This window comes from Quercus lobata, chromosome 1 (genome assembly GCF_001633185.2).
Source record: "Quercus lobata isolate SW786 chromosome 1, ValleyOak3.0 Primary Assembly, whole genome shotgun sequence".
In the NCBI taxonomy this organism is placed as follows: Eukaryota; Viridiplantae; Streptophyta; class Magnoliopsida; order Fagales; family Fagaceae; genus Quercus; species Quercus lobata.
Window position 1 is genome coordinate 31,369,777 of NC_044904.1, and position 25,808 is coordinate 31,395,584.

The following is a 25,808-nucleotide window of genomic DNA, read 5'->3' on the forward strand; positions in this document are numbered from 1 at the left end:
CAGCCGCACGCTTATAAAGAAAACACCCTACAAGTGTACAAGGCCTTCTTAATAACTAAAATTTATCTTCAAAAATTATATTAAATAAATAAATAATACCTCAACAATTTCTTTATGAATAAATCTCCAATAATTCAAAAGGATCAAAATTCAAACCTCGTGTACATAATGCCAATTGACCAAAAGATATAAGACCATTTCAAGACCATCTAATCCGAAAATCACTAAGCTTCTTTCATGCTCACAACATAACAGCAAAACTCTCAAAACTTGCTATTCTTCACAATCTGAAACTGGAGGGAAAAAAATGGGGGTGACTTGACAACTCAATAAGTAACCAAAGTCCTAATAAGCTCTATCAAACAATAGATCTGTAAAGTATAAGATGTAATATGTGTTTTCAAAAGTGATAATATACTATGTGTTTTCAAATTAACTGAAGAAGTTTCATAGTATTAAAATAATAAGTTGCACATAAATCACATACTTTAATCTTACAAATATAACATAAATGATTTAGAAAATAGTCAGTTTTTCATATATCAAAAGCTATAAGCAGTTTTAGTGACTCAAAATAGTTCAAATATTCAAATGTAATTCATATTCTTAACAATCATATGACTATGGTCACGCTATATCCCTGTGACTGGGTATCAGAGTACCAATGAATAACCTCCATTGGCTGGGTATCAGAGTACCAATGAATAACCCCCATTGGTTTGGGTATCAGAGTCAAAACATAGTCAGATTGTCTAAAATCATATATATACCAAATCATAGTTCAAAAAAATATATATTTTATTCAAATACATATATATAATTATATATTCAATAATCAAATATATTTGTGATAATTCTTTATTCTTTACTTTAAATCAATGTAGCTAAAACAATTAAAATAAAATTTAACAACTATAAACAATTTTCAGTAGTTAAAATACGCAAAATAAAACCAATTAGATTAAGGTTACTTACCTCAATCCAAAGCCTATTCAAAATCCTTGCAGTTTCCCAAGACCAATCCAATGTAAACCTTTTAGCAAACTAAATAAGAATTTTCTCCAAACAAGTTTGTCACTTAGATCCTTGGACCTCAAATCTCAATGCCATCCAACACCACAAAGACAACAAAGCAAAGATGCTTTACACGTGAATAGACTAAATCCTTGGAAATCTTCAAATAATTGGTATTGGCTTCATCTTTTATCTATCAATGAGGAATCTTATGGCCTGTTTGAATAGAGGGGGGAAGGAGGGGGAGTGGAGGGAAGTAGAATAGAATTGACTAAAAATAAGCTAATTTTGTGCTAAATCTACTCTACTCTACTCTACTCTCCCCTCCCTCCCTCTCCCTCAATCCAAACGGACCATTAATGACAAGTCAGTCATGTCTATAGTGGCCAACAAGCATCTAGTTACGTTGCCTTCAATAAGAATCTTGGGATAAAAGTGTTGTGCTTTTAGTGGTGAAATTTTGCTTAATTGGATGCATACGGGTTGGCTTCTTAAATAGGAGAAGGGACTAGAGGAGGGGGGATGGATGACATGTCGGTGAGGAGGTGGAGGTGACCGATTATTGAGAGGCCTAGTGGTAACGGTGGTTTCAGTGACTGTGACTGTGAGCTACTCTGCCATTTTTGTAGGTTAAAGATCAAAAAGAAGATTGAAACAAGTAATAGTATTAGTGAGAGAAAGAGAGATTTATATGAAATTTAGCACAAGAAATCGGTATTGATTATATGAAATTTTCGATTGCTTGGTTCTATTTTTTTATTTGTTGAGAGAGAGAGAGAGAGAGAGAGAGAGAGAGAGAGAGAAGTGTTTGGAGGCCGAGAAAATGAAAGAAAATGAAAACCCTGAAACACTATGCTTTTTTTTTTTTCTTTTTTTTTTAATGGGAAGGGCTAGGTTGAAATTGGGTATATAGTTTTTGGGTTAAATGAGTCTCAATGGGTTTTTAATTAAAACCCAATAATCACTAGGTCTAATTGGGTTGATTCCTATTTAACCCAACTAATAATTGGGTGGGTTTGGGTTCAATTAGAGTTGGTGAGTTTGGGTGGGCAAATGGGTTTGGGCTTACTTTGCCACCCCTAATAAATCTAAACAATATTCTGTCCTATAGATGATCTTTGCTCTTTGTAATCACTGATCTACCTTTAAAACAATTGATAAGGGATGCCCTGAAGGAGTTCATTAGTCTCTCTAGTTTTTTTATTATTAGGAACAAGAGTGGGGTATTTTGTGCTGCGATAACTCCTGATCTCCAGCAACAAATCCTTTTTGTTCTGCAATTCAAAGCAAGAAACCTCCCAATCATATTTTTTGAAAAAACTCTTTATCACTAGAAAGCTTAGCTCAAAGGATTGCAATCCTCTAACCGAGAAGATCACTGCTAGACTTAACTCTTGGATTGCAATCCTTTTTCATAGGCAAACTACACAATCAACTAGAATTACACCAATTAGAGTTTTTACAGCAAATTATATGCATGTGTCTCTCCATAAATCACCCAAATCCATATTGAGAGGTGATACTGGCTATTGTTTGATACCTGCGATAATTTTGTGCCTTTGGGACTATCAACGCCTATTCCAGTAAGAGTTTTTATAGCAAATTGGATGCATGGATCTGACCATAGATCCATGGAAGGCAGCTCAATAGGAATATAGCTTCTCATTGTCTTGGTTCACTTTTTCAACCATTCCAGCATGTTCCAAAGCTAGCCTTAAGCTGACCATGCTGCTATGATTGCTAATGAGCCATACCACCAAGAGAAGAGGAGGTGTACTAGCTCTCTGCCTCTCCATCGTTTCTCAGTTCTCACCATCACATCTCTCAAATCAAGGTAAGGATCCCCTCGCTCCTTAATTTGCTTTAATATTATTTTCTATATTTTGCTCTCTCTCTCTCTCCTCTTTAATTGTTCATAGAATTTTGTTGGTTTGTGGCTGTGGGTTTCTTTGGCTGCGTGGTTGGGCTTTGGTTTTCCACCAATAAATAGGGGTTTTCAAAAATTTCTAATTGTGTTTATAGGGCTTTGTTTCTGTTGCTTTTTAGTATTGCTTTGTTTCTGTTAATAAGCATATTTACACTCAAAAGCTGTTGGGTTAGTAAGTGAAGGTTCCAGTATTAATTAGCTCCTTATTTTTGTTCTTTGTAGGTACTTAACAGGATTTTGTAGAATTTTTGGTGTTTTGGCTGCTTTTAGTTCAAGTGAATTCCATGAGGTGAAATTGTGTTTATGGGGCTTTGTTTTTGTTGCTTTTTAGTATTGCTTTGTTTTTGTTAAGAAGCATATTTACGCTCAAAAGCTATTGGGTTAGTAAGTGAAGGTTCCAGTATTAATTAGCTCCTAATTTTTGTTCTTTGTAGGTACTTAATAGGATTTTGTAGAATTTTTGGTGTTTTGGCTGCTTTTAATCCAAGTGAATTCCATGAGGTGAATTCCAAGAGGTGAATTTCATGTAAGATGTAGTTGATATTTTCAATAGAAATTGGATGTGCAGTTGAACTCAAGCACTCGCATACATTTAAATCAAACAATAATGAACTATCATAGCCAGTGAGTGAGATGTAATGAACTGTCTGACCAGTGGCATTATTGTTAAGTTTTTCTTCTTTTTTTGTGAAAATTCATAGCTTCAAATATTTGAATAATAAATATTATTAGCTTTCATAGTTTACTTATCAAAAAAAGAAAAGAAGCTTCGTGATGAGATGAAGGAGTTTAGTGGTTCAACTGATACTTTATGAGAATATATTTTGTTCTACCACAAACAACCAATTTTTTAATCCTTTTTTTTTTTGGTGAAAGCACAGTTAATTGGAAGAAATTAGATCTTTCATGTTTAATTCAAGCAGTGTCATATGGATACTTTGAATTGCCTAGAATCAAGAAGCATGAAAAGGATGGAAATGCAGAGAAATTTCCATTACTTTATCTTATTTGTTTGGTGCTAAATTAGAATTTGCTTCATGTTGGAAAATTTACAACCTGAAGAAGTTTTTGAGTATCTTAATTGTACAAGAAAGGATTTGACCTTTGATCTTATGGAGTTCAATATAGATTGGATTTGTTTGGCTACAACACCTAAGGAGGAAAAGGATAGTAAAGCAATGTTAAAATTTTATATTCATCCCTTCTTTTTATTTTTCCATTATTGCTTGCTCAATCTCCCTCATTGATTGGTTCTTATATTCCTTTATCTTGCTCTAGGAAAAGAAAATAGTGAAGCTTTTGGGTTTTATGTGGATTCCTTAAAAATTATGACTCTATGGCTTACTTTTTCTTGATGATTTCGACATAACTAATGTTGAATATTGTAGTCCTAAATTTTTTTATGCACAAGTCATTAATCAAATTAAGTTGAAAAGACATTTTTGAAATTTCCTAATTAGCCCAAATCAATTCTTTAGTCAAATTTTTTTGAATATACCTTATCTGTGCTGAATAAAAATTCAGATTATCATAACTTCTTTAGCATTCGGATCTTTCTAATAATGACAACAATATTAATAGTGCAGCTGATGCTTAGCCCAAAAGTCAATGGAATTATATTTTTATGTACCATCACGGTCTTCTCCGTAGATGAAAAGGTAGTTTTATTTATATCGTTGATGGTTATGTGGTTTGTTTCTGGTGCTAAAAGTTCTTAATTCAATTCCATAATTTTGGGCATGGTTAGTTTTACTTTATGATTTTTAGTACTTGGGTTGAATGCCATATAATCTACTTATTTGTGCATCACATAGATAATAAAGGAAAAGTAAATATTGGGGCTCCGTCATGTGCTTATAGCATTTGCATGCATATTTCAAAGATGAATTTTTGTCTTAGACCCAAATTTGATGTCAGTAAGATCTTAGAAGCACAAAATTAATTTGCATTCATATTTTGGAGATGGATTTTTGTGTCTTATATCCTAACTTAATATCACTAAGATTTTAAAAGCATATCATTCAGTTTGAATTTCTATATATGTATTTATGTGTATGTGTGTGTGAGTCACAGTGCTATAGACAAAGAAAGTGTGTGTAGGAATTTCCATTTTGGATGGAGGATCAATTGGAGCATTTAATTTGGATGATGAGCAATCAAAGGGGAAAGTGAATGGTTCAAATGGAAGCACCAAAACCCTGGGGAGAACATAGAGAAATTACCTCAATGACTTGCAATGTACTGCACACAAGGATTAAGATGTGAGAAAGTTTCAAGTTAGCTACTCAGTAAATGATTGAAATATGTGATTATCTTTGAAAGATGATTTTATGTTTTCTAATTGTTTGATTTGTGTTAATTTACAAGATAAAAATGTACTACTATCATCTTATGGGTATTACAGTAACCTTTTTCACAATTTACTGAGATGTCAAGCTGTGAGCAGTGCACCATCACATTTTCCACCACAAAACTATTATTATTTTTAATTGTATACCAATCAGAAGATGCTATCTTAGCAGAAGTGAAAACGTTGAAAAAAACTAAAAATTTGTGTTTTAAGACAAGTATATAACCAGCCTTGGTATAACCTGGCTTAGTCTAAACTCGAATCAAATCTTTCTGCTTGCTTTAATAGCTATCAGATATCAAAAACCAGAGCAGAGGGTTGAGGGTTCCAATGAAATTGACTCTGAGATTCTCAACCCCTCTTCTTCTAAACCTGCGCAAACAAAAACAAAAAAGGCCAGCATCCTTACTCTGCCTGATACCTTACTTAAAAAACAGAGATTTCTTGAACATGCATTTCAAAACCAAAACATACAGCAAGAAAAAATAAAAGGCAATGGTATAATCATGACGCTCCATTTGATTGCATTCGTCAAATCAACAAGGCTAAAATGAATGTACCTCATGTACTCCATATGAACTAAATTAAAGGGCATGGCTTAATTCATAGAATCATAGCCCAACATCCATTGGGTAAATTTCATCGCAGCAACTAGGCAACAACAAACTGAGGAAGCTGTGGTCAGGTTCGAAGTGGGGCAATCCAGAACCCTCTACATCTGGCATAATTGGAAGACTTGTCGCTCAAGAGGAATCATTAAAATGCAATTTTTGCAGGTAAAAATGGTTTATATTTGCACAACTAGTCAATACAAAAGTTCTACTAACAGTAGTTGTGGGAGATGGTGCAAAGTGCAAATCCAATTCCCACAAATATATAAGCTGTTCTACTAAACCGTGAAACTTCAGATAAATGGACAGACTTTATTTTATTATACATATAATATTGTCTATACATGACAATAGTAAATACTACCTGAATCAGACTCTTGCTACAACTGTTCTATAACATGCTAATTATGTCAAGTGCATGATTGCAAGGCCCAAAAGCTGCCCAAACATTGTGTCCACATCTAATATGTTCAAGGAACTCAAGCTATTATATCCACCATCTTCCCAACTGAAACATTGACCAGTTGAATGCAGACAGCCCCAAAAAATCTGGAAACAGCCTACATGCCCATTCATGTTTCAAGTTCTAGGCAGGTATCCAGCAGGAGGAAGCACAGAGAATCCGGCCCTTCCAACCTTGAAGCATCCAGTGCCCATCTACGTCAACCACAAAATCATTATGGTACCCACCTTTCAGTTTAGCCCTCAGTTTCTTCATGATTTCATGATCCATTGGAAGCTGCCTAAATCCAGCCCTCATTTTCCGAAGCTGCCACTGCTTATATGTCTCAGGCCTCTCAACCCTCTCTAATCCTTCACAAGCTATGACATTCATGGCCTCCCGCCCAAAAAACTCTTTTTCAAACATCAATCTCATGGGATCTTCACGGGCAATGTTAGTATCAAGCATATCAAACAATGAGGAGAAGTGGAAGAGAGCCTCACGGAACCGTGTGACAAAGAATGGAGCATTGTAGGATCCATTAACAATAGCATGGACAAAAATATTAGGATTTATCTTCCTAATTAAGTTTAGAACAGCATCCCTCGGATTATTCACCACAACTGTCTCATCAAGCAGGTTTTTATACCGGTACAAACAATTCACTGCAAGTACCTCATCTCTATTAATTTTGAGGTCCTTGACTTGAATAGTTTCCCATTTCTGTGCAATTGCATTATACTCGAATGGAACGTTGAAACGCTCACAATACTTTGCCAAGCGACGCCCTGTCTGCTGTACTCTTTCCGCTGGCCGGAATCCACGTTGAGGAAGCTCTATCCCTGTAATGCGTAGCTTGGGAGGCCCTCCCAGTCTTCTTGAGAGACAATGGATGAGGGCAGGCCATTGGAAACCATATAGGATACCAAAATCAATAACATGAAGTGTTGCCGCATTCTCAGATGCTCTCAGAATCATATGGTTTGCAAAGATAATTGCAAGCTTCATGAAGGGGCAGGCTGAAACATATGCTTGGTAAGCTTTCAACATATCAGCAGCTGATGATTTTTTGGGAGCTAGAGCAGTGTAAATTTGGGTCCCTGTGCCAGCTAAGCGCGCCTCAATGCAGTCTGCAAAGTAATGGGCCAACCTCTGCGACCCATCACCAAATGGGGAAGAGTGCTTCCTAACCTGTTTTAGTACTTCAGAAGCAGTCCTCCTATCATCAGAGGAGACTGCTTGTGAACACAGCACCAATAGAGTTCTCAAATCCACAACATCCTTCTTATTGCTTTGTTTCTTGGCACGAGTCTTTGCACCACTAGATACATTTGATTGTCCATTCTTCAGCAGGTTTTTGTTTTCTCCATTCTGCAAGCTTTCATCAAAGTTACACACTGAAGGCTCTCGTTTTGCCCCAAAACAGAGCAGCACCTTATCAAACATCTCCGATATCTCACTCTCATCCAGATAAACAGCTGATTGCTTGTTACTCCTCCCATCTTCTAAGTCTGTATCCTCTCGCTCATGATTCTTCCTTCCTCTTAACCTAGAAGGGGAGTGCTCCCTCTCATCTATCTCCAACTTAACCAACACTTCTGGAGCCTTCTTATTCAAAACAGGAGAAAATGTGTTCTTCTCCAGATCAACAGTCAGCTGATTCCCTTTAGGAAGGAATTTATTAGCTTCCTCTACCCCTCTCTGGAACTGCAAAACTGATTCGGTATTGCTTAAGAAGTTCTGAACCAGAAGCTCATTGACAGATGAGCCCAGCAGCCCATTACCATCACTAGTGAGGCTGTTTGGAAAGTTAAAAGATGATGGTGGACTAGACTTTGCAGTGGACTGGAAAACAAAGTCAGTGGGGAGAGGATTTTTTAACAAAGAGGGTTTGTATTCTCCAAAATCAGCATGATTCCACTGAAAATCGTTCAAGTTACTATTACCAAAACTAGAACTGCTATTGCTACTATGATCACTGAAGCCACTCAAAAAACTATCATCCGGACTCTCAACATTTTGATCAATATAAAGTGGGTGTTGATCCGGGGACGTAGGGTACTTCCCGCCAATGACTTCATACAACGATTTCTCCGTGGCTTGAAGAGCCAACGGGTCATGGAACATACATGGCTTTGACTCCATCTCCTCTTCCATAAGCACCTGGCTTATGTACTTAAGGACACTATCAGAAAAGTCACTGTCATCTGTGGGAGAATCACCCTCTAAGCTCGATTGAGCAGAATTACCGGGGCTTGGATCAGGGCTAAAAACTGGATTGTCCATGAAGCTAGGACCTAGAGTGGGGCTATTGAATATAATCCCATTTTCAACAACTGGGTACTGATCTGAATTGAGAAAAAGTGACTCTATATCAAATTTGAAACCGTTAATTGGCCCAAAGTATTGGGGTTGTTGTGGATCCATGAACATGTACTACCAACACCCAATACTCAAAAATCCTATACCCTAATCGTTACTCTTTTAACTCCCAATAAGAAAAAACAATTACTTGATACAAAATTATAGCCTAAACATGACAAAATAGCTAACATCAAGAGCAATTCAGATTATGCAATTAAACCCTACACATATGAGACCAAACAAAAACAAAAAGGAAAGGGTAACAGAACCTAGGAAAGCATTATAGATTGAGGGAATTTCTGGGTTCGTTAGAAATGAAATTGAGGAAGTGAAATTCGAGAATTTTACGTCAATTGTGCGTACCTGAGAGAAAGACACAAAACCCTAATAGAGAGAGAGAGAGAGAGAGAGAGAGAGAGAGAGAGAGTAGAGCAGAGGCCAATGTTCCAAGTACGAGACGACAACGTTGTTTGATTGTACTGTTTGTTTGATGTCTTTAACTTTTTAATCTTGTGTATGGTGTTTCAACGTCAAGAGAACGAGGAGATTGTCTTTCCTCAGTTTTTAATACTGTACCCATTTTGTGCGAATCTAACGTGGCTGTGTGTTATTGGCTGGCGAGGATATATTCCGCGTTTCAGTGTCTTTTCCTTAAAAGTTTATTTAATTTTATTGCAAAGGTGAGTCGAGGATGCAATTGTTATCTTGATGCACGTCCTCTCTCCACCGACCTAAGGGGATATCCCGCTAATGAATCTTGGGTGATTGTTTTTCATGCTAAAATCAGGGCCGGCGTAGGCCACCGCCAAGGGCCCTATTAGAGGAAGTTCCAAATTTTGGAGCAAAAATTGATATATTTAAAAATAAAAAATTGGAGATATAGGTATAAATTTTAGTTTAAAATTTTGTTCACTACTTATAAAAAGTCTCAAAGAATTTAATAATTATAGAAATAATACAACTTTAAATACATGAGTTTTACAAATAAAATAATACTACAGTTACAAACTATTTTATAATGTTTTTACAAACTATTGTTGTAGCCAACTTCTTACTGGTTCTCATCTAGGCCGACCAATAACATTACTTATTTATTAATCTATAATCACTCACCATATTATCAGCTTGTAAAAGTTTTTGTAAAAAAAATTGTATCTCTAGCATTTTCCCTTACAAATATATGTATCACTAATTGCAAGAAATGATTCAGATAAAAAATGGTAGAAATATTATTAATTGGACAAAATTTAAGTACAGTACCTTAGATGCTGTTCCTTAGGTTCTCCTTTTAGGATTCAGCCATATAGCTACTTAACTAAAAAATTCACTTCCATTCCATGAGAAAAAATCTACATAGCGGAATCTTAAGATGAGAACCTAAGGAACAGGACCTAAATACTGTACTTAAGTCTTACCCTTATTGATTTTAATTGAAAACTTTACAAATTGATATGACAATTGATGGAGAAGTAGAAAATTAGTCTCAACTCCAGTTCGTCCAAACGTATCGTCCAAAGCCAATAAAGCAGGTTGGACCAAGAATCATCCCAGAAGAAGAATATCTGTTCATGGACGATAATGTTACTCTTTATCAGTCAAATCTCCCATGGACAATAAACTCGTCCATGAAGGTCGTCCATGGACGATCATCAGATGTCCAAGGACGACCAGATCATCATACACTAGACGGACGAATACGCAACATTTAGAAAACTTTCGAGTCTCTATAGCGGTTACTAAACCCATAGCCATCGCCATGAATCCCTCAAATGAGTTAACTTCCCTTAGCGGTTACAACTTTAGTAGCTGTTGAGGAAGTTAACTCCGGACTCATTGGCTGCCACAAATCTTGGGGAGGTTATTGAACAAATAACCGTCCCCAGGATCTCTATATAAAGGACCAGTCTGAACCCGTGAAAGGTAAGAACATTCTGAGACTTGACTCCCAAAAACTTGGAACTTCATTCCTGTGAGACTAACTTTGCCATCGGAGGGGGTTTGGTCGGTCTTCTCCGGTCCCCTTTTTGACAGCGTTTGCTTTTTGCAGGCCTTCCACCGCTTCAGTAGCCCATCGAAACCAGAGCATCCACCTTACTGATTCAGAGCAATATCAACAATTAATATGATATGCGGACGTCAATAACCTATTATGGGGGCCTTTTTGCATTGATGGGCATGGACTCGTTTGCTACACCAAGGCCTGTGAGTTAATGGGTAAGGGAGTCAGGACTGGACCCTTGAGAGTTATACCACAGGCTAGCTTGTGCACAAGCCAGGCATGCCCAATGTTAAGACAACTTGAGAATGGTGCAGCAAGCTGGGCATGACAGATATGGTTGTGAAGGAATAACTGTCTTGCATAGCAAAGGATACTACAGCAAAATGACTTCTACAATGAAATATGCTAAGTGGATGGGTTGCAGCAGAACAAATGATCCAACAGAAAATAACTAATACCACAAATAAGATAACTAATACAGCAGAATAACTAATACCGCAGATAAAATAAAAGAGGGTTACAATAGAGCAACTGATACAGCAGAAAATAACTAATACCACAGATAACTAATACAGCAAAAAGAGCAAAAGATATCACAACAAAATGGCCAATAACATAAAATGCTTCAACATAAAAAGAGAAGAAAAGAATAACAACGGAGGTGTCAAAGAAACTAAAGATTGTTTAGTAGGAACGGGTCCAAAAAGGGAACCGAACCCCGATATGGATAACCTCGTCACAAACTTCTACCATTGAAGTTACCCGTGCTAGAGAAAGAGCCTAAATGGTTTTGGGTTCTAATTTACAGAGTTTCAGAGGGCAGGAATGTCATGAGGGAGAGAAAATGTGGTCTACTGATGCATGCCCCTATTTCTGTCGTGTTTTCTCTATTCCTTCTCTCTTTTTTTACCACTTAGTTTTCTTTTTGTAATCTGGTTCTTAGTTTCTTTCTTACTCTTTTCTCCATCCCTCTCTCCCTTATTGTTGTTGTTCCCCTAATTACCTCTCATCCTTTTTATACCTCTTAATTCTATGGGATTTCTCCCTTTTGTCCCTTGGGCTTCACCAACCATTTTTGGTTCCTTGTGGGCATCTCTCTAGGCTTGCCCACTAACCCATTGGTTGCCTAGCCACTACCTCTACTCAAAGTGTGCTTGTTGTACCATTCTCCACTCCTAGAAAAAACTCCTTGTTTTGTTTCTCCCCTCTCTCAATTTCTGCATTACTTCCCCATGGATAAGGATTGAAGGCTCTCTCTATACCTACCCTTATGGCATGCATCAAGTGGCCCCAGCCATGCTCACCTCTTTTGGGCAAAATGTCATCCCAACAAGGCATTTCTCCAAAAGAAGTTTCAGCAAGAACCTCAAAATAGACCTCTTCTCCCCCCCCCCCCGGCGCCAAACCACATCCTCTAAATCCCTTGACCAAGGGACCGCCTCTCCTGCAATGGATAGGTACAAGTAGGTGGTGTCCTAGCCTTTGTGTGAGTTCCACTATCCTTTGGTTTGTCATCTTTTACTCCTACACCGTTCTTGCCATTCTTGCATTGTCTTGTTCTGCTGTGTGTACTGGGTTCGTGTCTATCTTCCACGGCAAGGAGGATGTGTGGGTTTTTGGGCTTACACTGCTTCCCTTCGTTCCCCAATGGGCTGGGTACTGCTTGGGTAGAAGCTCTTGTTTGTTTAGCCCACTGGACTTCTATTTCTGCTATTCCTCTTCCTACCATGCCTATGTGCCTTTTGTGATTAGTGATACATTTTTGTAAGCCTCATATTGTAAAATTTATAATATCCCCAACATTATTCATTCAAATACTTGTTTATTATCTTCTTTTAGTGTCACTACTTGCATTCATTTCTACATCATTTGTAAGTTTTTTTTAGTAAAATTTGTTATAACTTTAGCATTTTTCCAAAAAAAAAAAAGCATATTACAAAGTAAAAGGAATGGATTTTTGTTATTAAAAAAATTATTATATTAAATACTAGTTAAATATTATTTAACTGATAACAAAAATGCCCTATTTAAATATATCGTCTTAGGCCTCCAAATTTGTTAAGCCGCCCCTGGCTAAAATCAGCTCCTTTTACCTTATAAATACAATAGCAAAGCCACTAATTCGCTATGTGTGTGTATGTGTGTGGATGCTAGATATGTTTTTAGTATTTTGAACTCTTTATCCACGATCAACAATCTTGTTTCAATTCTTAACTTTCTAGTCAATAAAATATTAAGATACTAAAGTTATTTGGTTCTAGATCCAGCCAAAAAATTAAAGAATCTACAGTCTGTTTGGTTAGAGATTTCTAGTATAGTTGTTTAAGTGTTGTGGAAATATTTGTGGGTTAAAAAGTGTTGTGGAAATACATGTAGAGGTGTTTAAACACTGAAAAATGTTGTTTAAACTAGGGTTGTCCACGAGTTGGTTTTATGCTCAACCTAGACTCGACCCGATATTTTCGGGTGGATAAAATCAAAACCCAAAACCGACTCAGAATTCTCGTTCGATCGGCCGATTCAGGTCGTTTCGAGTTGTACCAGTCGATATCGGGTTTCATCTCCAGAGCTGAAATTTAGCCGAATCTGTTGAGATCTGGCTGATATCTTGCCGGATCTGTCGGGATCTAGCCGATAGATGGCCAAATCCATCGTGATCTGGCCGATATCTTGCTGGATCCTTTAAGATCTTGCTGGATCTCGAAGGATCTGGACTAGATCTCGACAAGATCACTCCAAATCAGGTTCGGATCTCAACAAACAGAGAATGTGAGTGAAATACCATCGGTCAGTTTGGTTTCCGTCGAGTTTTGAAACCTAAAACTGCCACTCAACCCACACCTTTCGAGTTTCGACATCAAAGACCCGCTGCCGACCACGGGTTGCTCTGAACGGGTCGGCCTCAATTCGGGTGGCGCCAAGTCAATCGATTCCGGCAGGTCATCGATTCACCTAGACACCCCTAATTTAAATACCCCTACCAAACACCCCACATTTTTCTTTTCACTGTATTTTAGAGACTAGGACAAGATAGTTCCTTCCCTCTTTTTTCTAACACTTCAATTTTACAAGTTGTGACCAATGGCCAAGCCCCACCACACATCTCTTACACAATGATACTCTCTTAAATATATATCATGCAATAGTAAGAATATATAAGTTTTGTGAGGATGAGGATCTCTAATCCCATCTTAATTGATTGCCAATATTATTTCCAATGATACACCTCAGACCTCGGGGACAAGCATTGGTTGACTACAAGGACGAGCACCAACTAACCTTGGGGACGAGCATCAACCATGGGAGGTGCATGAAGTTAAAATATCACAGAGGGAAGAAAGCAAACTTGGAACAAGTTACGAGGAGGATAAAGGGATAAGGGTGTAAAAGCCATCCTCTCCGCATTAAATGCAAGACAACTACTCCTTTGACTGCATTAATGAAGAAATGACCATGAACAGTGGTGGCACAGCTCAGATTGCAAGGTAGAAGTTTACTAGTATGTTCTGGATGAGACAAAGGTACTGGGAATGCAATCTCAGCCCTCCAAATGTAGGATTAAGGTAATCTATGTGTAAATATAAAAGGAAAATGAAGATTCCTATGAGAGGGATCCAAGAAAAAAGAAAGGAAAAGAACTTTGTAACGGAGAGCAAAGAAACACACATATATACAACAGACCATCCTCGGACGTGACTGAGGATCCTTTTCTTTTCATAATTTGTGGTCTTAGTCATTTCATTGGCGTCTTATCTCATTGTGATTAAATTTAACTTGTTAAGTGATCAATATCCAACCCATTCTCTATCAAATCTATTGTAGTGGGCTTATTGAGCCACAGTCTGGGTCATTTCTTGGGCAGTGAACTAATTTGCATCCTTAACAAGTTTCTTCCCTAACTGCTTAATTGCTTTCCCCCAAAAAAAAAAAAAACTTCTTCTTATCACTAAATTTATAATTGATATCTTTTGTTTAAGGCAGAAGTATATATTTCTGAATTCTCATTCATATTTGTCTTCATTCAAAATAATGTTATTACATCAATATTAATCCTTAATGTAATTTAAGTATGTCCAAATTAAGAACTATTGATATCCTCTTTGGTAAAATTACACTTTGCCACCCTAAACTATGCACTAAATTACACTTTGCACCCTAAACTATCCAATTGCACACTTTACACCTTAAACTATCACACTTATCAAACTTTGCACCCCGGTGTTATTTTTGTTGTTATATTTAATAGAATTTTGCTACATATGACAAACACATGCTTCTTGCTTAGGTGGAATAAAGTTAAAATACTAAAACACCCTTTCTCAAAATAAATTAAAATAAAACCCAAAATTTTCCACATCTTGCACTGCATTCAAGATTCAACAAAATACATTATAACTAACAAACAATTAAAAAATAGTACAATAAGCAGAACTTATCTCAAATGAGCCAAGATTCACTGAATTATGCATTGACTTAATCTCCACATAAAGTCAAAACTGCCTTCTTGAATCAAGGAAACACTCGTTCCAAATATAATATGGCTTTAATAAGAGAAGATTCCGGCTTTGACTACATATTTCCATATGAGTCTTCTGTTTGCAAGCAAACAACCTAACATCCTGCTAATACTTGTTTATAAATCATAATAAATAAATAAAACAATTAATTTACTATTTATAAATGATTTGAAGGATATTGCAATATCATTAGCAGTAGAGTGAAATTCCTCCTCCATCGAAGGATCTTGGGCCATCTTGTCCTAGAATTCAAGCCACCATATCCATGACAGTTTGTTATTCAGAAAATGACTTCTTTTTTAAGGCAAAGATAAATGAAAAAAACTTTGATTTAACCTGCCATTCCAACATATACATATTAGCAACCTGCGCACCGGCCATCCCTCCGGAAATGGATCACATATGCCCTCATCTCGATTACCTAGAAAAAATCCACCTCAATTAAAACCATGTGGTTTGTTTATGATCTAAAAACTTAAGGTCCTTGTTTCAAAAGATGAGAATTCAGTCATAAAATAAGTCTAATTTTCTCTGATTTTCCGATTCATATTCTCAGACCGCAAATGGAAATCTGAGAAAGAGTGAGGAATAGAGGATGAAGTGTGTTTTAGGCTTTCAATTTTGTTCTACCTAAGCAAGAAGCATGTGTTTGTCACATGCAGCATGATTCTGTTAAATATAACGGTAAAAATAACACTAGGGTGCAAAGCGTGATAAGTGTGATAGTTTAGGGTGCAAAGTGTGCAGTCGGATAGTTTAGGGTATAAAGTGTAATATAGTGCATAGTTTAGGGTGGTAAAGTGTAATTTCCCATTATTCTTTAAACAAAAGATGTTAACAATTTAGAAAGCACAAATCCATACTTTTGAAGAATTATCTTCAAGTACAAGTGTTTAGTAGATAATTTGGTTGTTTATATTGAAATGAAAATTGCTAAGAATTTTTGTACATATTTCAAATTTGATAGTTGATTATTTTAATTGTTTGAAATAGGGATATATAGCAATTTCAGTACGAGCCTTTTAGTTTTACATATTTTTTGCTATATTAGAAAGCAAAACACCTGCGTATTCTACTATAGAGACTTTAATTCCCAAGTGTCTTAAGAATCTTCATGAACAAGTGTTTTTTGTAGATAATTAATTTGGTCGTTTATCATGAAAAAGAAATTGCAAAGAACTTTTGTACATATTTGATACTTTATTATTTTAGTTGTCTAAATTAGAGTTAGCTAGATTTTTAATAGGAGATATTTAATTTTTGTATTTTCATTTCCTTTATACTGATATAGTACCTCCATGATTGATGGAATCTAGGTTATAAATATCTTCTTCTTTTTTCTATTCTTCTTACATTATTATTAAGTTTGATAAACAGTTTTTGTTATACATTATTTAATCAATGTTCATATAATTTTTATACTACTATATATAACATAATATATAATATCTAAAAAGAAAGAAAAGATCATTTTTTTTTTTTATTTGGCCCCTCAAAGATGAAAACCTTGCTCTGCCAATACACCACTTCTCAACAAGTGAAGAGAAGCATACTTTTGCACTGAATGTCACAAGAGAGTCAATTCTGTATCGTACCGGCCGGTACCGCCGAAATATACCGTACCGACAAACAATCCGGTACATATAACTCCCTTGTTTCGTACCAGAAAAAATACCGGCCGTACCGGCCAATTTCTGGCAATACCGGCCGGTACAGAAAAAAGTTTTTTTTTTTTTTTTTAAGTTTTGTCATTTTTGAATTTTTGTTAGGGCAGAATGGTAACTTATTTGCATTAACTTATTAGTATTATTTGTTTTCTTAGTATGCAATGGTAACTTTTAAGCTTTCTATTTTTTATATTGTGTTTTTTTTTTCTTTTAATTGATACTAAAGTCTAAAACCATGAATAATTAATTCTGAATTGAGGAAATGTTTTATGGTAAACTTTTATATTTATTATAATATATGTATATATATTTATAATATATATACATATATTATAATAAATATAAAAGTTTACCATAAAAAATAGCGGTAAACCTGAAATGGTACACCGGTATTGACCGGTATCCGAAATATATCGTACCACTAACTAAACCAGTACAGTCTCCGATACGATAGTGACTCCCTTGGTAAGTCAATGCGTCATTCTCATTTCTCATGAGCACTCTATTTATCAATTTATTGACTTAACTATCCAAGTCTCCTTGCCCAATCTTTGGGTTGGTCAATCCTGTACTAAAGTTTCTCCTTGTTATCAAAGTACTTGTCAGGTTGCTAGGATCCACCATTGATTGGTCCGCATCAAAGTTCCTACCACAGTCCCCTCTATTGTCCAAATCTCACCCACCTACATATTTCATACTCACGGTTATTTACACATTCATATTATTTTAGAGCTTAATTCATTTAATACTCAAATCTAAATTTAAACTTAATATTGCTCATTTCCTAAAAGTAAATGATTATAAACAATTTTTTCTGGAGTTAAATTAAATTGTTCATAATCAATTCGGTTCATTTATTATCCGTTTCCAAATGGACAGTTAATAGCGTTTTTTACAATTTTCATTATCATGGTCCGTGAGGCAAGAGTGATGGGATTATTTTACAACTTTTTGAATTTGTTTTCATTCAGGTTTTACCCGGAGCAATAGCAAACAATATTTTATGATGTTTGATCGGGAAATTTGATCTCCTTGATTTTTTTTTTTTTTATCATGTTATTTATTGATATAAGTATTTTTCATAACAATACGTATATTATTACAAGAAATCTGTCTCCCTCGAGCAAGTTTGTTCTGCGTAATCTATATTTCTGAATTGCATATCTTTTTGAAGATTTTTTTTTTTTTTTTTTAATGCTTGACTTTTGGTTAATCAATTAAATTTCAATTTGTGTACTCAAGTTTTTTAATCGTTTTTGTAGTATGGGTCAAAGCTCGATAATTGAGGATATTATATAATATTATAAGTATTCAGAAGTTTGGAATGGTGGAAAACACTCGAACTTACTCCATTGTTGTTGTTTAGTAAGAAGTCATCTTAATGCCGCGTGAATTAAGCAAAGAAACTTCATAGTCATGAAACAGAGTCTGTCTCTGCCTGTGCAGTAAAACTTGCCCCTTGGATCACGTTTACGCGTGCTTCTCCTTCTCTGTGCATAACGCGCATGATACTCTCTACTTTTCAAAATAACGGAATACAAATTTTCTGTCCATTTTATATCACATGCATCTAGGTTATTTGTAATAAATATTTTAAGATGTTGTAGTTTATGTCTCATTTCTCTCAAAAAAACCTATTATTTAGGGAAATTATATAAGTCCGTTTAGTGGACTCCTCTATCCTCTTATGGTAATAATTAGTTCATGTATTTTTCATATGCATCATCCTTTTCTCATTGAAAATTGTGGAAATTAACCACCTAGCTTGTACAATAATTTCTTCATCATTTCAGCCTTCATGATTGATTGCTTTAGATTGATGCCATTTTTGCTCTCTTAAAGTGTCTTTAGATGACCACTGCCCACATTAGGTGAGATGATACTTCTCCAAGCCTTAAAGGATTTATGGGTTCATAGACCGAGGTTCGAGTGGTCCCAAGATGGGGTTATACTGTCAATTGTCAAAAAAAAAAAGTGTCTTTAGACCAAGAGTGGAGAGCAAAATTATTCACTTTCTATTCTATGGAAGAAGTCCTGCCCCTTCTCATAGGTGGTGTGAGTTCTATCATGGATCCCACACAAGAACTCATACCCCTTGTATAAGGGGGTAGGAAATCTCCTATAGGAGTGAATAATTTCTCAAGTAAGAAAGGAATGAGGATGTTTAATTAATTTTGTTTGGATTTTTTTTTTTTTTTAAATTGGCGTGTGGGGAAGGGTTTGAGGGGATTTGGAAGGGCCCTCATTTGTTAAAAAAAATTCCCAAAAATTCTCCTTTTAATGTTTCTCTGTTATAAATAAATAGACCACTTTTGCTTCCCACAACTTAGCCTAGCACTAGGTATACATTTCCAATCAGTCTCAACTTATTATTATCTTTGATCGTCCTTTTAGAGTTGTAAACGAACAAAACTTTGTTAAGTATTGAATGTTCGAGCTTGACAATAGAAGTAAAATGTTCAAGCTTAGCTTGAGCTCAAACCAAACCTAAAACTAATGCTCATACTCAAATTCATAAAAATAAAAAATTCAAAGGCTTGAACTCAGCTTGATTGATTAGTCAAGTCAAGCTCAAACTTAATATTAAGCTCTTGAGATTGAGATCTAGCAAGTGTATTATCAAGCTCATATTATGTATATTATCAAGCTCATTTGGTTTGGACGAATGGTTCAAACTCCCAATACTTAGTGCAATATAGGTTTATTTTTAAGTTCATATTAAGTTTATTACCAAGCCCATATACGAGCCTATCTCAATTTATGTTTTTATCAAGTCTTATTGTTCAAGAGTTTGTTCATGAACAAATTTATTTATTTTTACTTGAGCTCATCTCATTTATTAAGCAAGCCTAAAACTAAACTCAAGATTAGCTAGTTTATAAACAAACAAGCATGAACGGGTTTTGAATTGAGCCAAAACCGAGTTGTTTGTGAATGACTTGATTCAAATACATCCATTTTTCCTTTGTTTCTTCTTCAAGTAGGAGTAAAAGATGGATAGGGTCTAGGCTCTCTCTCTCTCTCTCTCTCTCTCTCTCTCTCTCTCTCTCTCTCTCTCTCTCTATATATATATATATATATATATTATATATATATAATATTTATCTACTGATTCACATTGATGACATATTTAACTCTACATTATATAAGAGTCGGATTGTAGGTTTTGACGTTTTTAGGTTTGAATCTTTCTCAATATAGTATACAATCTCAAATTACTCTTTTTCACTAGTGATTAATGTCAAATTGTCAACTATAATCAGCAACAATATTCTCCTAATTAGTAATTCTTATTTCAACAGCTACCGAACAATTAAATACTGCCTCAAAGAAAAATATATCACTAGCTGATCTGCATATATATATATATATATATATATTTGTGTGAGAGAGAGAGACCTATAAATCTTTTTGAGTAATGTTAGGAATATAAATCTTTCAAGATTTTTTCACAAATGTTGACATAAAAAATTATGAATCTAGGGGTGTCAATTCGGGTTAGCGTGTCGGGTTCGTGTCGTGTCGAGGTAGGGGTATTCGATTAAATGGCTCAACCCTAACCCGACTCATTTAATAATCGTGTCATGATCTTTCAACCCTAACCCGACCTGTTAATAAATCGGGTTGACCTGACCCAACCCATTTGACACGTTTAATAAACGAGTCGTGTTGGGTTGACATGAATGTAACACGACCCATTTCAACCTGCATAATATTAAATATAACATCCATCTAGAAATAATTTTTTTACATCCTAAAAAGTAATGCATACACTTCAAGTCTTCAATCCACATTCAAAATAATATAGTTGAACAAAAATATAACATTCATCTAGAAATAAGTTCTTTACACTCCAAAAGAAATGCATACACTTCAACCCAAATTCAAAATAAAAAAGTTTTAAAAAAATAAAATAACATAGTTCAACAAAAATATAATATCCTTGGAACTCGCCAAATGCTAAGTATCAATATTGAAAGAATTTGAGCAAACAGTAAACTAATCCTGACCATGACCACCATTATCATCCATAGATTCTTTGTTGATGTCCAAATTTATAACATCTTCCACAAGCTCATCCAATTTCATTTGTGTAAGTTCTAAGCCAAAATATATATATATATATATATATATATATATATTAGTAGTTCTAGGATTTGTAAAGTTTCAATTTCCAATTATATCATTTGTAAATTTTTGTAATCACTCACTTTTCTTTTTAAATTTAAAATATATATTGGATATAAAAGGTATTTGAGAAATCTAAAATAAAATAAATATTTATTTGTTATACGAGTTAAACAAGTTGTGTTAAGTGGGTCATTTCGGGTTGACACAAATAAATTGGCGTGTCAAACGTGTCTATTGCGGGTTGACCTGCTTATGATACGTTTCTTATCGTATCGCTTTTGGGTTGACCCGTTTATAACCCAAACCCATTAATTCCCAACCCTAACCCAAAAAAACGCGTGTCGAGTTCGTGTCGTGTTCACGAATTGGGTTGAACATTAACACCCCTAATTATGATCCAAGGGATATCACTTTTATATAGACTTATTATTGACATAATTTTTGTTAGACAAAAACATATATTCAATTTCTGTAATTGTTTAAAAACTATGAAAAAAAATTATCCTTGATATAATCAAACCAAAACACCAATTAATTTTGGTAAGCAAAATTTGAATTTCAGATCTGTTATTTGATAACAATAAACTTTATCCATTGAGTTAACTGGAATCTACTAAAGAAAGTATCATTGGACTTACTGAATTTTGTTACTAATATCTCCAAACTACATTAAGTCTAAATATACAAGAAATTTCATAATATTTTTATTAATTGTTGAGATGACAATTTGCAATTTGTGATCTCATGTGAAAGTTGTGTTATACTAATCACAATATAATATCTCACATATTAAAATTAAAAATAGTGAAATTTCTTGTGTAGGTAACAATGCATTAATGTCAAAATTAAAGTCAAACGTGCACGATTACCTTTTGGACTTGCTAAGGTCCGGCTTCAATCCGCAACTTTATCATATAATTTATTGACTTGGACTAGCTTCATGTGAACCCATATAGAAAAATTAGAAACATGTATTAAAGACAAACAAGCGTGGGTCTCTCTTTGAAAAAAGAGAGACCCACGCTTGTTTGTCTTTAATACATGTTTCTAATTTTCTATATGGGTTCACATAAATCATACGATGAACAAGCATGGATCTCTCATAAAAAAGAGAGACCCACGCTTGTTTGTCTTTAATACATGTTTCTAATTTTTCTATATGGGTTCACATAAATCATACGATGAACAAGCATGGATCTCTCATCTTTATGTTGTCCATTCCTATAAATGATCCTATTCCAACTCTGATTTCCCAAAGCAGGCAACAACACTTTGATAAGAAAGATTATATTATGACAAACACAAAGGTGGTGATGCCCCACTAGTGTTAGAACATTGAACCTAATCCATTAATTTCCTAGCTCATAGTTGTTGTCATTATCAGTGATTTTGTTAGTCAAGAAGGCACTTGGACCTCATTAGTGTTCAACTTTCTTTTCTTTCTTTATTGCTAAGTTTTAATTGTGGCAGTTCTTTTCCTTGAATGTTTAATTTCTTGGGCTTTTACTTGGCATTCATACAATCAAAGACTAATAGGCAAATTCCAACGACTAAAGCAAAATTCATATCATTGAATTGACCCTTATAACCTATGGGACAAAACCATGATGCTAAAAGCCTTTGTTGCCATGCGGCCCATGCGTGCAGCTGAAGAAATCAAACCGGTGGTACCTACAAAGCATTTTAACCATTTTAATATTATTTCCTTATTCTATACGTATCAAGTAAGTTAGAGACTTTATTCAGCCAAAAAAAAAAAAAAAAAAAAGTAAGTTAAAGACTTTCTCAAAAAAAAAAAAAAAAAAAAACAGTAAGTTAAAGACAATTTTTGCATTTATCCAAAAAAAAAAAAGTAATGTGAGAGACAAATATTTTCATAAAATCCTTTTAACATTTATTTACTTTATTAGTTGTGATTGAAACACAATCATTTTCATATAAATAAATCCCTCTTCCTTGTTTCTCAAAATATATATTCCCTCCTTGTCACTATTTTTATGCACCCCCCCCCCCCCAAAAAAACACACACACACACACACAACCACACTATCTTGGCTCTTTGCTTCTTTCTGTTGAAATTAGCACGAGGCGGCTTGCAGTACTTAGTATAACACAATAATTTTCTTTGGCATAGTGTCTCAAAGATTTGAGCCCATGGTAACTAGGTGCTGACGCTAGTTTCATGTCTAGTTAGTTTCATGAATGGTAACTTTACATAGGGGTGGCAAAATTAGACACGACCCGCTAACTCAACACGACACAAAATTAGTAGGTTATAGGTTGAGACTTAATGGGTTCGTGTCATATTCAGGTTAACATAATTGACCCGTTTAATAAATGGGTTGGGTTAGTATCCATCACATGAAACTTGTTTAACATGTTTGACCCGTTTAATTAAACGACATTTTACTAATATACCTTTCAAACCCTAGGTATATAAACTTATTAGTTGTTGTGGTTTATTTTCTTTCACATATTATAATTGATTATTTGTGATATTGAAATATGCTTTAGTTTTGAATAATTATTTGTGATGCAGTTACTCATTAATTCTGAATTTTATATTAAAAATATTTATTTCTTTGATTTTTCATAATTCATATCAATTTGGTTAGAACTAAAATTAGTTTTTTTTTTTTTTTCATTTTGATAAAATTTGATAGACAGGTCGACACGACTAACCCATTTACTAATTGGGTTGTGTTAGGATTGAGGAATTCTGATCCGTTTAATAAATATGTCAGGTTAGGGTTAACCTATATGGTTTAATACTTATGAGTCGACACAACACGACACGAACCCGACATGCGAACACGATTAGGGAAATGCCCCTCTTTTGAAACTCGATTTTCTCAAAATCAAGTTATAAAAAATAAAAAAAAATAAAAAATTTGGAGCCCTATAACGACGTTTTAAGGAGCCTATAGTGACGTTTTAAGGACCTATAGTAGCGTTTTGTAACTAGATCTCTATGAAGTCAAGTTACATGCAATTTTTTTTTCTTTTTTTTGCTTATAACTCGATTTTAAGGAGCTTGAGTTTCAAAACGCCACTATATGTCCTTAAAACGTCACTATAGGCTCCTTAAAAACGCCACTATAGGGCTTAACTCGATTTTGAGAAAATCAAGTTTCAAGAGATGGACATTTCCCTAATTAGTTTGGGAAATGAGACAAAATGCTGGATTGTTTTTTTAAAAATGGCAAAGGCCAATTTTTCCTTGGTTTGCCTCTTTGGAGTCCCAAAAGTTAAGATGATAATTCTTGATTCCCAATGAAAGAAAAGTACAAAGATCAAACAGGTTTTCTGCCAAAAGAAAAAAGAGAAAGTAAAGGATTTTTTGAAGTTTATAGTAACTTATAAATCATGTCAAGTGTCTGCTATCTCATATAAAAAAGCAAGAATCCAGAATAACTTTTAATTGTAGTTAATTTTGTGCTCATTTTTAATTTTAGTTTTCTTAATTTTTGTGTCAAATGACTCATTTATAATACTTAACATAAAAATGTTGGTGACCACTTAACTCGCCCAAGACTAATAGACTATCCCATCATCGTTAATGTTGAATATGTTTGTGTGTAAGCACAAGTTACTATATCGTTTCAAAAATAGTGATGTTCATTCTTTGTTTGCCCTTTGGTGTTTGGAATCGTTGAACTCCCAATGCGTAAGACGTTTGTTCTTTTTTTTTTGAGAAACAAGACGTTTGTTCTTGATTCCCAATAAAGGGGAAAAAAAATTTCAACCATATTTTATGCCAATAGAAAAGGTATAGGATATCTTGAAGTTTATAGTAAATAAAATTTTATGTATGAGAAAAAGATCAAGGGGTTAACAAGACACTTCACTAGGTAGGTTTAAATGAATCAAGATAAGACGAATTGAGTAAATAATTAAGATTGTTCATTTAATTTTATTTCAAACACAAGTAGTCAAGCTTGATTCATTCTTTTTGTCAAATTAGTTTGAGCTTATTCACAAGCTATCTAATTAAACTATTCTTTTCTTATATATAATAAGTACCACAAGTAAAATGTGTTACCCAAACACAAATCTATGGTAATAATTAATAAGTAATTGTAATTAAAATTATATTATTCTAGTTGATTAGATAGAATAATTTTTCTTTATAAACTTTTATATTTAAAAAATATATATACATTAACCTTGTATTTTTTTAAATTATATATAATTTTTATTACAAAGTGAATTATTTATATTATCAATAATTATGAAAAATATTTTTTCTTATGAAATTATTTACTAATAAAGATAATAACCCTAATGCAAGTCAAAGCTCAAGCCCAATCTTATTTGGAGTATAAGCAAAGTATTCTACTTTTGTAGCGAGTCTTGTAATCATGGTTTAGTGTATGATTCACATAGGGTTTAGCCTCCTATAAATACCTCACATTGAGTTTATTTCAAAATAAAGGGTTTCTTGTTATATCTCAAAAATTAGTCTCTTAGGAGTAGACACCTAACATAGAATGTAAAAATAATTAGTGTTAGTTTTGGTGTTCCAATGAGTATATTTTTGCTGTTTTTATTGAAAATATTAAGAGATGTCTATTGAGCTACAATACTCTAGCAATTGAATTGTTCAAAGACAAATAAGTGTCTCATTCTTTATTGTTGGAGACTTGTACCTTTTCTTATATCAAATTTTAATTATACAAAATATTCTAAATGAAGCTGTAATATAAATCTATAAACAAAGGTGAAGTTCTAGAATTTATTTGTGCTGTGTGGCCTGTGGGTTAAAGAGAAGACAACAAAACATCGC

The 25,808-nt window shown here is 34.3% G+C and overlaps 1 protein-coding gene and 1 long non-coding RNA gene across 2 annotated transcripts; one reads left to right on the top strand and one right to left on the bottom strand.

Annotated features, from left to right (window-relative positions):
* The first annotated feature begins 2,159 nt into the window (after positions 1-2,159).
* Positions 2,160-5,339, top strand: LOC115986712. The gene is made up of 3 exons (XR_004090824.1): positions 2,160-2,848; positions 3,164-3,230; positions 3,376-5,339. It is a non-coding gene; the product is annotated as an uncharacterized LOC115986712 (long non-coding RNA).
* A 708-nt stretch (positions 5,340-6,047) lies between these two features.
* LOC115986717 (scarecrow-like protein 33) lies at positions 6,048-9,238 on the bottom strand. Its single transcript, XM_031109985.1, has one exon. The coding sequence runs from the start codon at positions 8,775-8,777 to the stop codon at positions 6,489-6,491; it is 2,289 nt and encodes a 762-aa protein (XP_030965845.1). The 5' UTR covers positions 8,778-9,238; the 3' UTR covers positions 6,048-6,488.
* Between the last annotated feature and the right edge of the window lie 16,570 nt (positions 9,239-25,808).